This window comes from Syngnathus leptorhynchus, chromosome 3 (assembly GCF_054491065.1).
Source record: "Syngnathus leptorhynchus isolate UIUO chromosome 3, UIUO_Slep, whole genome shotgun sequence".
NCBI classification, from domain to species: domain Eukaryota; kingdom Metazoa; phylum Chordata; class Actinopteri; order Syngnathiformes; family Syngnathidae; genus Syngnathus; species Syngnathus leptorhynchus.
In genome coordinates this window covers 18432366-18445466 of record NC_141197.1, presented here as the reverse complement: position 1 = coordinate 18445466, position 13101 = coordinate 18432366, and the positions used below count along the sequence as shown (strand labels likewise).

The window sequence follows — 13101 nt, the reverse complement described above, 5'->3', positions numbered from 1 at the left end:
GGTTCACCAGTTTTCATTCAAACTGAGCTGAATACAAAACGGCACATAAACAAACAAGAGCTGCACTCAAGTTTTACTTCATCAGACTTGTTCTTCTGGGATGTGGCACTTAATAAAACAAACTAATTGATGCAGAAACACAATCTGAGCCAAAGCGCATTAAAAATTAACCACAAACCTTTGCCGGAAGGCTCGGAGCCAGCGCAAAAAAAAAAAAAAAAAAGAGCAGACCTTTATCAACTTTGATTAATTCCTAAAACAGATTAGAAATGAATTAAAATGTGCACAGGTTAAACTGCCACTGCTCTGGGACTAAAAAGCGTGGGGCGCAAAACGATACCCGCGGTGCATATGACACCGCTAAATCCTCCGTGATTACCTAAAACATGGGGATTAGTTTCCAGAGTGTTTAAAAAAACCTCGCTAAGTATGAGTGACAGCGCCGCACTCAGCTGGCCGAGAGTAGAAGAACCAAAGAAATGTGATTTCTCCATTCAGTGGTGGAGAAAATGGCTAATTTTGTTCTTTCTTAGTGAACTAGAACACGAGTGTTTGATTCCTACTGTGAGTCTTGAGTCATTTATATTTTCGTACGACACTAAGATTATTATTTCTTTTTTTTATAGATGTATTTTCCATAAAGTTTCAGATAAAAGCTGAGTAAACAATCCAAAAGTTTTACAAATATTCTGTTGTTTTTTTGGACAGCCATATTGTGATGAATCAGTCAAACGAGCGTCCCTTTTTTTTTTTTTGGCCGCATGGAGAATATTTTGACTCAGCCGCAATCATCTAAATAAGCAGACATTCAAATGAGACGGCACCATAGCAATTAGCCCGAGGCTATTGTTTTTTTTTTTTTTCCCCCTGAACAGAGGAGCCCAGATGCTGATTCATGGTTCTGGAGTACGATTGCAGTGAGTCAGCGCTTGTGTCAGATCCAATTTTCATGCTGCGATATGCAAGAAAATAAATGATTTTCTCGTCTTGATGCGCTTTTTCCTTTCTTCACAAATATTTTTTTGAGCAACATATGGCTCAATACATTGAGTTTAATAGTCCATGTATTCTATACATTTAAAGTAGAACTCACGAAAAAAGTCATTTAATGGTTATTACTAATTGTTATGTTTGAGTGGAACTCCAACGGTTGATCAGCTAAAACATTATTTAATTCAAAAATACTTTTAAACGTATCGCAAAAAGATAGCTACAATAAAATTTTAGTCTATTCACAAAATATCATGGGTTGATTTAAACGTGTTGCGGTAAACAGAAAGCAAGACTGACTTACTAACACATTTCTGTAGTTCACTGAAAGTTCAGCCCGACACAAACACAAAAACACACGTGTGGTAAATCTGGCAGTGACGCGGCTTAAGCAGCAAAATCTGCTGTTTTCCCAACGAGGGTGAACAGTAATCCCGCCTTTCGAATGACACTTTACACAACTGCCGATGTCACTAATGTCTGAAATCTTACCGGCGGTTAAGTCCTTGTTGAGGTCGATGAAGGCGTTAGCGTGAGGGATGCGCATGTTGACGGGTGAACTCAAAGCGTTTTGACACACTGGATCCCTAAAAAAGGCGGGAAGACGAAATTAGAAGCTCACCAACATTTTGGGGGAAAAAAATGTGTCACAAAACCCTTCCACAAAATGACCATCAGACTTCGATTGGCTCAGTAATTTTCTGACAATTTAAGTGAGTTCTAGACAGTGGACAAAAATATATTTTCCTTCCAAAATTCCACTCACTATTAATTGAAATACCCGATTAAGACGACGTAAATATAAATCACCTATTGGTCAAGGAGCAAAATTCCGTGGTCGTCGAGTCCGTGACTCCAAATATATCTGGGATCATGTCACCGTTGAAACTGCAAGAAAACATGTGTCAGCAATATAATCTTTGTGTATGAATGGATATAATCCCATAATGTCGCTCATACTTACTCCATCACCAGAGGTTGATCTCTGAAGGTCTTGTTCAACCTGAGCCAAGCTGTCATATCTGCAGAAAGCCAAACACAATTTTATCGTATTCCTCAACAAAATGTGAGAGTCCCTTCCTCGGCCAAAGACCTTTGTATCCACATACCTAATGTCTCGTTGTCTCCCCAAAAGAGAAAAACCGAGGATGCCATTGTGTTAATCTGAGCCGTGAGGAGAACATCCATCTGGGAATCTCCATCATAGTCGCCAGGCACTACACTGGTGAGGACTGTGTCACTGTACACATCACATGAACAGGGAATTATTATATACAATTGACTTTTCTCCAGCTTGTATTTAAACACTATTTGAAGTCTGCCCATTTCCTAAATTTAGCGTGAGTTTCCAGGGTTTACTATAATGGAGTCACTCCTGGTGACCTAATCACTGAAAGTGAGATACTACAATAGCGTTTAAAGTGTAAATCAATGAGAACACGATCACCTTGGCAAGATCCCTTTTGAGATGTACACCTTGGGCTTGAAGTAAGGTGCTTTGGAGTCAGCCAAGAAGATGACCAGCTCGGACTCTAAAATCAAACAAAGAATAAGTACAAGGTGAAGATGCAAAAATATGAAGCATAATAAATAGTGCGAGAGTATGCCGTTATGACACAACTATTAAACATACGTTCCCTGATGATGAAGATGTCTGTCTGCTTGTCGGCGTTAAAGTCGCCAAACGCTGCAATCGTGCCGTTGTTTTCGCCACCAAACAAGTCGGTCGTGACATTCTGGAGGGCATTCGTGTGATGGTTGGCGATAAATTGGAAAAAAAGAACCAAACCAGTCCAATGTGACAGTGACATCTCGCAGATAGCAGTGCTCCTTTGACAACAACACTGATCGTCTTTCGGCAAGCCGCTTTACGGCACGCAGGAAATAGCAGCGGTTTTATGTTGAACGAGGCATGACCTGGAAAATTGTGTCATATGTCACTTTAATAGTTTATTTAATTGTACTAAAGATCAGAAATATATGTGTTAAGGTCCTGTAATTTGGTAAAATGTTGCTGTATTTTTACTTTTGTCTTTACGTCAGTGTCGTGCTCAGGTAGTTTGACAGTTGACAGCAGCAGCAATCTTTCGGCTTTACTATCAGTTTAGCCGGATATGGTAGGTTATCTTTCAAAATAATAGTAAAAAGTGTACATTGTAATTTAATTCTAATTCAAATCACGGACAAACTTTAAATTTCGCAATACGAAAATAATTATGTTATCATGATTAACTATTATTTCGGTTCAAAAAGACTTAATCTACAAAAAACAAACGGCTATTTTATATATTTTGAAAGTGTAAGCCAGAAGTTTCGTGTGCACACAATAGAACTTGAATGCTTTTGCAACCATGGCAAGCTTGGCTGATGTCGGTTGGAAACTGCTGGAATTTAAAGCCCGATCAAAAAGATCAGGTCAGATTTACCTTTTTCACCTTGTCCTTGTATTACGAATTAGCACTTTCTTTGTCTGCGTGCACGTGACATGTTTTTTTTTTACGCGAGGCACTTGGTTTTGCAGCGGATACACTGACTGGTTTCATGCACGAAAGGTCAGAGGTTTCAATGTGCAACATTTGGGGACAGCTATTTTGAGACCCTGTCATCTCTGATATAATTAAATGAACATTGCTTCCAATACGTGTTTGTATGTTGCAGAAGATGAATCTTGAGGAAGTGATAGATTTTGCAACCAAACCACCAACAGACTGCTGGTTCATGTTCACGCCGAAATATTGAGTGTACTTTAGGATGCAAAATTCGTCCTGAATGAAATACAATAAATACTCCATGCCATCCCGAAATATGTTTTAGTCACGTTTCTCTAAAAACAAAAAACAAAAAACAACATTTAACAGCAATACCACTACAATTGACAGTAATGATATGCATGTTTGTGCATCTTAAGGAACGGAAACATTTAGCAAAAAAAAAAAAACCTCGTCAAACAGTAGAATGCTACAAACTATATCAGCCAGACCTTTGTCCCACCTGTCTTACAAGAGATAAGAATACTTGTGTTATTGCATCTTAACTACATAATTGAATTAATAAACAACAACACCCTGTTGTCCATCCTAAACATGTTCAAGCTTTATTCTGTTTTTCTACTATTTCTGGGTTTGGAATTGGGCTTGACAGAATGTTAAAAACAATCCAACAGCGTTTCAAGAGCCACATTTTTTTTTTTTTTTATTATTGGAATATGCAACTCAAATGAGTCAGATTGTGATGACTTGTTGCAGCGCTGTTGTATTGTTAACTTTTGAATCGAAATCACTTTTAACACATTCTTCTGAAATTGAAATGTTGTCATGTCTTTTTTTTTCTATTGTCTGTCTGTAAAAATAATTTATTGCATGCGTTCTTTACGATAACATCATAATCATGTCATTCAATGTTAATTCATACACGTGTCCAATGTTTAATGTGTGCTACTAACTGCCTCCTGCTGTAGTTTTGTGATTTAGCTGAGAGAGAGGGACGATTGGCCTTAATTTCACCTTTTGAAAATGGCTGCGATAAAGGGGCCTCATCAGAAAGTCCAGAAACTGGGTAAGTAGAAGCAGGTTTAGACAAATGACTCAAATTAAATAAAAACATTAAAAATAATAGTAATAAAAAAACAATATCATAAATCAATAAAAAAAATCAATTGAAATAAAAATAATAAAATAAAAAATAAACATAAATATGTCATGGTGACAAAAGTATTGAATCAAAGTGCAGTTTTTATTATTCTTGTTCTTATTATATTTTATGAATATATTATTTTATTATTCATACTCAAACAAATATGCTCCCCGATGTGTTTATGGGCAAGCTGTCTTGAATGGTTTGTGATGTAATAGTTTGGCTAATTTGCATGAGTCCGCTCCCACATTGAGTTTAACACATGGTTTGCCAGCCTGGCTGGGTGAACATTTACCATTTTGAAGACACAGCTGCAATCTGACAAACCAAAAGGTAAGCAGAGCTGCACTGAGTTTTTACTGTTGTGTATGAAGTGTCGAGACTGAAGTGACTAAAAATGATTTTATAGTGTTTACGGAAGCTTACATTTTTACCCCATTGTAATAAAAGTTAGATTGGCCTTCCAATCATGAAAATAACATATAATGTCTCCTTTAAGAATTTATCACAAATTAATTGATGAATTGAAATTAAATGACCAGGAGGTGTGTCCTAATACTTTTGTTATACATTGTTGGTACAATACTTAATTACACTGTTTCTGTTTACAGAGGTTGTAACAGTTCTTGTACTTTACTAAAAAACAGAATCCAGTTACAGATAATATTTCACTAAATGCAATAGATACTGAAGAGTCAGTGAATCATTGGAATATTGGACCATGTTAGAAAGTAAAATTGGAATGTTCAACTTCTCATCTACACTCCTCAAAAGAGCTTTATCTTTCCCCTTTGTCCCCACATCCTGAAACTTTTAATATAATGAAAATTATGCTAATTTCAGTGGGAATGTGAAATGTTCACTACCTTGTGGTGTTGACCTGAGGTCAGGTCTATTAAAATGCAAATCACCATCTTCAGACGAGTCTGAAGATGAGGGTGGTGGGTTGGGGGGGAGTCAGACTTGAGGGAATTCCCTGTCTACTCCCGCTGTTGGGACACATACGATGCTAAACTATAGAATGTCTGATCGCTTACCTTTTCCATAGTAAATAATGGAAAGAGAAAAATCAAATTACAATGTCTGTGCCATCCTAATTTCCATTAACTTCATTAGTTTTCAAGAATTGTTTTTATTTTGAGACGTACAGGTCTTGTTTTGGGGGAAATGTTATGTATCGAAATGTGGTATCGGTGCTTGGTATCGGTATCGGCAACGACTCAAAAAGTGGGTACTACTGAAAAAATTTGATATCAAACATTTTCTACGACTTCAGCAGCAACATCTTTGGTCAAATTCCTAAATTGGACACCCTTTTAAGTTCCACTGTGGGGAAAAAAATTATTCTAAATTCCAACCAAAATCAACCATCCTCTCCTGTATCTTTTAGACAAAAAAATATGTCCGCCACAATGGAAAATCTATACCAACTGTGTCCTCTCTCAGGATCCATCTATGAGCCCCTCAAGCTGTCCATCCTCCACCGCGAGGATGAGCCCCTGTGGGAGAAGCTGGACCGCTACTACAACGCCGGTAAGTACACTTATCATCTGTCAGCATGCGAAGCGACGCCATGTAAGAGGTGTACAATGATAGCAGAGTGGGGAGGCACACAATAGCGCCACAAACTACAGCCGCGCTATTGAGTTTATGATTTCATCTGACATGTTTCTATTGTTAAGAGATGTGTGTGTGTTTCGAGGGTGTTTCAACTAAGTGTGTTTCTGTGTGCTACAGCAGAGAAAAAGCGTCCTCCACAGGAACAGCATCGATTAAAGGCAATTTCCAGGCTAAAGTGCTTTTTCCTGTTCTGGTGGTCCGTGAACCACAGAATTGGTTTTATGTGGCCAAGAAATGGCGAGGGTGTCACATGTGCAAGCAACTTGGGGTATCTGAATTTCTAAAAGTATTTTTGATCATAGAGTCAGGCATGAATAAAATAAGATGTCAACTTCTTTGATCAAGATGATTTTGATTGGTCCAATTTGATTCTATGAGTTTTGCTGAATAGCCTGCCTCGATAGGCTGCTGTAAAAATGAAACCCCGAAAGTCCTGCTGAACTTTATTATGGACGATTTGGAAGTAAAAAATAAGAGATTTTATTGTTTTTTTTTTTTTGTGCGTGTGATTTCTGCTTTTTGCCTGACAGCCGTGCATATTGAATGCGCTTGCTGAAACAACGGGTGGTAATTATTGTCATTTAGAGTCCAACAGGTGATCCCATACACGGAAATAAGTCTTGTTGCCAGGCTTATTTACTCGTCGGCGCGTCGGGTAGCTGTTATAGGAAGTGGCCGTCCAATTGTGACGCGTGGGGGGGAACAAAGCCGGCGTCGTTATCAGTAGCACCCAGACCCGGTTGCCAATATATGCTACCTGCTCACTGTCGGGCAGCGAGGCAGGAACACAATGACAAATCAAACCCGTTCTTCTTTTTGTGTGTGCGTGTCTTTGATTTTGTGCTGCAAAACGAGCCACAATGGCACCACTGTGACTGACTTGACACATTGTCGTCGTTTTAAAACTCATTTAGAAGGACTCCCTAGGAGATGATGTAAATTAGTTCTGGAAGGATGTTTTATTTATCACAGAATTAGGTGGGCTTGTTATATTCTTATAAAAATGTCTTAAGAATCTATTCCCGAAATAGGAATGGGATGTTGGGCATGTTGCCATTTTTTTTTGGGGGGGGGGGGGCGGGGGATTCCAGGGCAAATTCCAAATCTGAATTGAAGCAGCTTGATGCCAATTTAAAAGGGTCAAGTCAAGTCAAAAATGTTTTTTTGCGAGGTCGCTCATAAACCACCGATTTTCAGAAATAGGCGGACAACTATTAATTTAATTTCTATTTTTCATGCTCAATGTGTAATTAAGCTTGCCGACAGCCTGTTATTTGTGTTGTGTTATTTAAAAGTAAATTTTCCGTAATATGTCCCTTCTAAAACGTTTGAGCATAAAATTGAGTCCAGCTCAGCCGGAGTCCCTTGAGAACAAAACCGCGATAATGTCGTCTTGATGTTTTTTTCCGGAATGACCCGAGAAGAACACATCAACCGAGTCATCATGAGCAGCGTGAGGAAACACGCACACACATAAAAAGTCGTTTGTTCTCAAAATGTCTCGCAAATGCAAATTAAAGATTTGGGGGGGAGGGTATTTTGACATCCGTCAAGATAATGTTTCACTAAATCATCTGTCGGATGGTTCGGAACAGACTATTCCGGTGCACATAGGAGCGATGAAGAGAGACGATGGGATGGGAGGGAGGGTGACAAACTAAAGACGACACCTGAGGGCAAACAAAAATAGTCCTTTGATGTCGCTGAAATTTCAATTAAAATTGCGTTGATGGATTGTGGATAGTGAGGACTTGGCTACTTGGACTTATCCATTATAGTTTTACACGTGTGTTCTGTATTTTAAAGAATTTACAGTCGTCTAAAATTTGGTACAACTTTGGTAAATAGTTGTATTTTGACGTCCACAAATCTTGAGTGATTTACCTTCACAACCTTTAGGGGATTTTAGGAATTTAGGAAATTTGTGGAAATGTTTTACTATTTTTTTTTTTTTACACTTTTGATGAATAGTCGTATTTTGACATGCACAAATTTTGAGTGGTTTACCTGCACGCTTTGAGTTTTTTTTTAACCTTTCTTTTTTAAAACCTTTTTTGTGTTCATGTATTTATTTTTATTTTTTACAGTAGCACAGTTAATTCACACTTGTGTTACTTTTGGGGTATTTACGGTTGTATCATTATAATTTGTGACAAATGGTAAATATTTTTTTATAACCTGTGTGGATTTGGAAGTACTTTTAACCTAACCTAGTTCTTTTTTTTTTTACAGTTGATTTTTTTTCCTCTGTTTAATCACCCTTTGAATTCTTTTTGTTGTTGTTTTTGCTGCTGTGGCATTTTCTTCCACCTCCCACGAATCCGACACAGCACAAAAGGTTCTGATGATGGATGTGCACATGCTTTCCATCAGTTAATCCATGCGTAGAGGGTTGAATTAAATGCCTTCTATACTTTTTGGGTGAGAACATATGTTCATCCGTCAAGTGTCTCAGCTGCTCTAAATCCGTCACCATCTCTGACTGTGTAACAAATGACCGGCAGAATGGATGTCGCCTGCCATTCGTGGCGCCTAATGTGCTGATGAAAAATGACATGATCTCCCCCGATAGATTAGTCACCTCTGCCGCCGCACTACCGCCACGCGTGTGCTTGTGTAAAATATATGAATGACTATATCAGAGGCTTGGATAGGCACAAATTTCTGCATACGTTGGTGGAGAGTGTCGTATTGACACGCAAGCCAAGTCAAATTTAAAATTGCACAATGTTGTGTTATTTTCCATAAATCACTTCTGTCCAAAACAAATCTTGATATAAATATATACAAATATAAATCAATAAATACATATTTAATGAATATTTATATGTATAAAAATATGGCACACTGTATTTGCGCTTGTGGCGTTTTAAACATTCATGTACGGATTTAGATGTGAGCCATACGTTGTCTAACGGTTCCTTGAAGTTGAGGAATATTCAGCGAGCCTCGCTCATTAGCTTTTCTTCCCACTCGTTGCTTGAAGGGCAGGACTCGAGCTAAATATGTGGGTTGCGTAAAGCACATTCATGCATGTTTCATCTTTTTTTTTTTTTTTTACCTCTTGCCAGTCAAGGCCACCATACTCAACTACCAAAGTCCCACCACTGGGCTCTTCCCCGTCAAGATCTGCTCCACTTGTAAAGAGGCCAAGGTGCGGGACTCCTTGTACTGTGCGGCGGCAGCTTGGGCGCTGGCCTTAGCCTACCGGTCAGTATCAGCATGTGGCTCTCATAACCTAAAACGATTATCCACGTGACCGTAAAAGGCGAGATTTGATGGGATATTTTAGTTGAAACAGATGAGGACGAAAACAAACTAAAAGAGCCACTGTACGACAGTGAGTGAAGACGTGATGAAGAAAGGGAAGAGGAGAAGAAAAAAAGAATCAAGGGAGATGGGAGGGGATGGACTTTAAAAATAGAGACTTGCACTGCTATGTGAACCGGCAGTGGATCGCGGCCATCAGTCACGGTTGCTTCCTATTAGATCTGTCGCCGGGATTTCATTAAGATAATTCTCATCTGACAGCCTTGGAGAATAGTGTTACTTTCGCTTCTGTTCGCTCGCTCGCTCGTGTGTGTGTGTGTGTGTGTCACACAATAACTTGATTTCATTCACTCAGTTCAATTGCATTATAATGAACATAGGCCATGTTCTGCTGTCATCCGGAGGCTCTGAAGCACCAACGATATCTGATAAATGAGCATGTGCTCTTACTGGCCACAACATTAGGTACACGTACACAATTGAAATTATCAGTTCGACTCGTCTCGTGTTTCCCCACATGGGATATACTGTAGCGTTAACGCTCGCAATTTATAATTGCCTATATTCATAGTTTTGAATATATATGCTGATTTCAACCCAGACTTATTGTTTGCTCAGCGTGGATGTTGAACAAATGACAAATTTGTTCTTTTGGGCTATAGGCGGATCGACGACGACATGGGGCGCACCCACGAATTGGAGCACTCGGCCATCAAGTGCATGAGAGGAATCCTCTACTGTTACATGAGGCAAGCTCATAAGGTCGGTGCCATCACAAATCGTTATATTATTCTTATTTATAATTTTTATTTTATTTTTATTTTGATAATATTTTATAATGATTATTTCTGATGTATTTATTATTTTTATATTGGAAATTCCCTGCCAATCATCACAACTGCATTATAAAAGAGCAAAGCTGTGACTGTCCAATATCTCAGAATTCTCTTCTGAGGTAGAACAAGTTAAAAATGGGAGTCGGTGGGCAAAAGGGCAAAATATGTCGGCAGTCGGGAGGGGAAAAGAAAAGATGGAGGATTAGAAAGTGGCTGCTCTCATGATGGCGCGAGCGAGCAAGAGGGGAAACAAATGAGGTAAAAGTGGGACAAAGGCCCAATTATTTATAACTCTGCGTGACACAGGGAACGGCTGGCGGCCCAGCTGTGATTTCATGTCGTCGCTACCCACACACTCGACCCCCGCCCCCACCCAACACATATTGTACTCATGTATTATACGCTCCCCCAAGTGGCTGCTCAACATTTGAAATCATAACCCGCAAATCATTTTATTTTTGGTGTAAAGACGACACGGTACAAAATCCATTCCCTACCCCGAGATCCATTTTGTGTTTGTTTTAGGTGGAGCAGTTCAAGCAGGACCCCAGCCCCTCCAAGTGTCTGCACTCCATGTTCAACGTGCACACGGGCGACGAGATCCACACCTACGACCAGTACCACCACCTGCAGGTCATTTGTGTTCGATATTAAATGGAACGGCGGAGCTTTTGAATTCAATGTAAAAATGTGGTTTGTGTGCTCTCCACAGATCGACGCCGTTTCCCTGTTCCTGCTCTACCTGGTGGAGATGATCTGCTCCGGCCTGCAGATAATCTACAATACGGATGAGGTAGGCGCTAGCCAGGTTGTAGGAAGGTAGCCATTTTATTAGTGGAGCCCAAAACAAGACAAACACCTTCACTGCTTTCTCTTGCAGCTTTGTCATTTTAGATTACATCTCCAATCGTTCAAGTACACACGCACACACGTGCACTAACACGCACTTGCACACGCACTAACACAAACACACACTTTGCAATAATTCTCTTCTTTTGCGTTTATTGGTATTTTTTGGGCAGTTCACTTATTTGATGTTTATGTGTATGCATAGCCAATTTTCTACCTCATGGTACCTACTCCACTTGGCTCTGGTACTATTTCTTGGACCTGCTCAGCCAGGTTTTCATTTTGGTAGATGGCATCTGCACCTTAGGCACTGAAAGACTCACCATGTTATTGTGGGTGAGATCAAATGGGGAAAATAAACTATTCTAACCTGTTCTGACTTTGTGAATTATTCCTACTGTGCAAAGTCGTTCTTATCATGATGAACCAAGTACATTCAGATTCTTTTAACATCATGGATTATTTGTAATTGTTTCATTTATTTTTAGCAAGAAAGGCAGTGTTAGATCAAAATTGCCAAATTTTAGTTCAGGGGTCACCTTCACTCAAAGTTGATCCCAAGTGGGTGGGACCAGTATATTTGTGTCTTCACAACAATTCTGTTGTCCCATCTTATGTTTCGCAGGTGTCCTTCATCCAGAACCTGGTTTTCTGCGTAGAGAGAGCCTACAGGGTGCCCGACTACGGCATGTGGGAACGAGGCAGCAAGTATAACAACGGCAGCACCGAGCTGCATTCAAGGTCGGTCACATTTAAGTTAACATTTCAGCTCAACCGAGTTTTTATTTTTTAAGGTTACTGAATGTCAGTTCTCTTTAATCCTGCTACAGAATCCAGGGATAAAATGAATGTAATCACAATTATTAAGTATAAAATTCAAATGTGTGCAGCTCCGTGGGCCTGGCCAAGGCTGCTCTGGAGGCCATCAATGGATTTAACCTGTTTGGAAACCAGGTAATGCACAAATGTACTATGTCAGAATCAGAATCAAATTTTCTGCACACCCAGAAAAAGGACTCCATAAATAGCTTTCATGTTCATCATGTCTATCGATGCTGATTTCCCAATCGACTGACTCGCAGCAGCGGACGCTATTATCACGTTTCACTGCGGCGTGTGAATTTGTCATTTTCCCCTCCGTCTTTGTGTGACATGAATGTGAGGCGAGGTGTTAATTTTTTTTTCCTTTGGTGAACTTTTCCCATCGTGATAAAAATTGATCAGAGGCGAGAGCGTGAGAAGCTTCCTCCTATTATGTTTTAAATCGCTGATCTTTGAGCACGCTGGAACGAGACAATATATGTGGCTACTTACCTTACCTAACTCAATTGTATTTAAACGTGTGTATAAAATATTGGAGATTGTTATAAATAATGACAAACCATTTATTAACCCTTTGAGTGCCACTGACGGAGATTGCCGTCAACTGGAATTCAATTTTTTTTTTTTTACGGGAATTTAGAATAAAGCAACTAAACTGATAAATAGGTACATTCATAAATAGATCACATTTAAACTAACCATGAGGATAAGACGCTCGCAAAATGTTTGAATGGAATTTTAAGCCGCACATTGCCCACCCTTGGTCTAAATGGTCGGCCTCAAGCACTTTTTTTTTTCCACCCTCAATCAACAGAGCTGACCCACAATCCCTTGCACTTTGCACACCTCGACCATTTGACTAAAAGCCATCTCCGTCCGACACTTTTTTTTTTTTCAGAGGGAAGTAGAAAATAGACCATGTAGGCAATAATCATCCATTATGCATCTGTGCTTACATTAGAAAATGCTTAGCAGGTGGATGCCGGGTTGTTTTTCTTTTTTTTTGGTACTTCAAAGTGGTTGGAGTACCCGCTAAGTAAAAAAACAACACTGGTGAGGCCTTTAAGTGCATGGGATGTTT

At 39.4% G+C, this 13101-nt stretch overlaps 2 protein-coding genes across 5 annotated transcripts in view; one reads left to right on the top strand and one right to left on the bottom strand.

The window, feature by feature from the left end:
* Positions 1 to 3032, bottom strand: part of itfg1 (integrin alpha FG-GAP repeat containing 1) — a 49387-nt gene extending 46355 nt beyond the window's left edge. The window contains exons 1-6 of one of the 2 annotated variants that reach the window (XM_085907888.1): positions 2624 to 3032; positions 2438 to 2522; positions 2100 to 2230; positions 1955 to 2012; positions 1801 to 1878; positions 1483 to 1577 (exon numbers count right to left, since the gene is read on the bottom strand). In XM_085907888.1, coding sequence (XP_085764014.1) covers positions 1483 to 1577; positions 1801 to 1878; positions 1955 to 2012; positions 2100 to 2230; positions 2438 to 2522; positions 2624 to 2801 — 625 coding nt within the window. In that variant the 5' untranslated portion in view covers positions 2802 to 3032. The remainder of the gene's footprint in view (positions 1 to 1482; positions 1578 to 1800; positions 1879 to 1954; positions 2013 to 2099; positions 2231 to 2437; positions 2523 to 2623) is intronic. The other variant, XM_085907887.1, reaches the window with a different exon arrangement.
* A 290-nt stretch (positions 3033 to 3322) lies between these two features.
* phkb (phosphorylase kinase, beta) overlaps positions 3323 to 13101 on the top strand; it is a 28396-nt gene continuing 18617 nt past the window's right edge. For 2 of the 3 annotated variants that reach the window (XM_085907710.1, XM_085907712.1), the window contains exons 1-8: positions 3329 to 3405; positions 6070 to 6156; positions 9315 to 9453; positions 10176 to 10275; positions 10875 to 10982; positions 11062 to 11142; positions 11824 to 11939; positions 12089 to 12152. In XM_085907710.1, the coding sequence (XP_085763836.1) occupies positions 3342 to 3405; positions 6070 to 6156; positions 9315 to 9453; positions 10176 to 10275; positions 10875 to 10982; positions 11062 to 11142; positions 11824 to 11939; positions 12089 to 12152 (759 nt within the window). In that variant the 5' untranslated portion in view covers positions 3329 to 3341. Of the gene's footprint in view, positions 3406 to 4447; positions 4546 to 6069; positions 6157 to 9314; positions 9454 to 10175; positions 10276 to 10874; positions 10983 to 11061; positions 11143 to 11823; positions 11940 to 12088; positions 12153 to 13101 lie in introns of all 3 variants that reach the window. The other variant, XM_085907711.1, reaches the window with a different exon arrangement.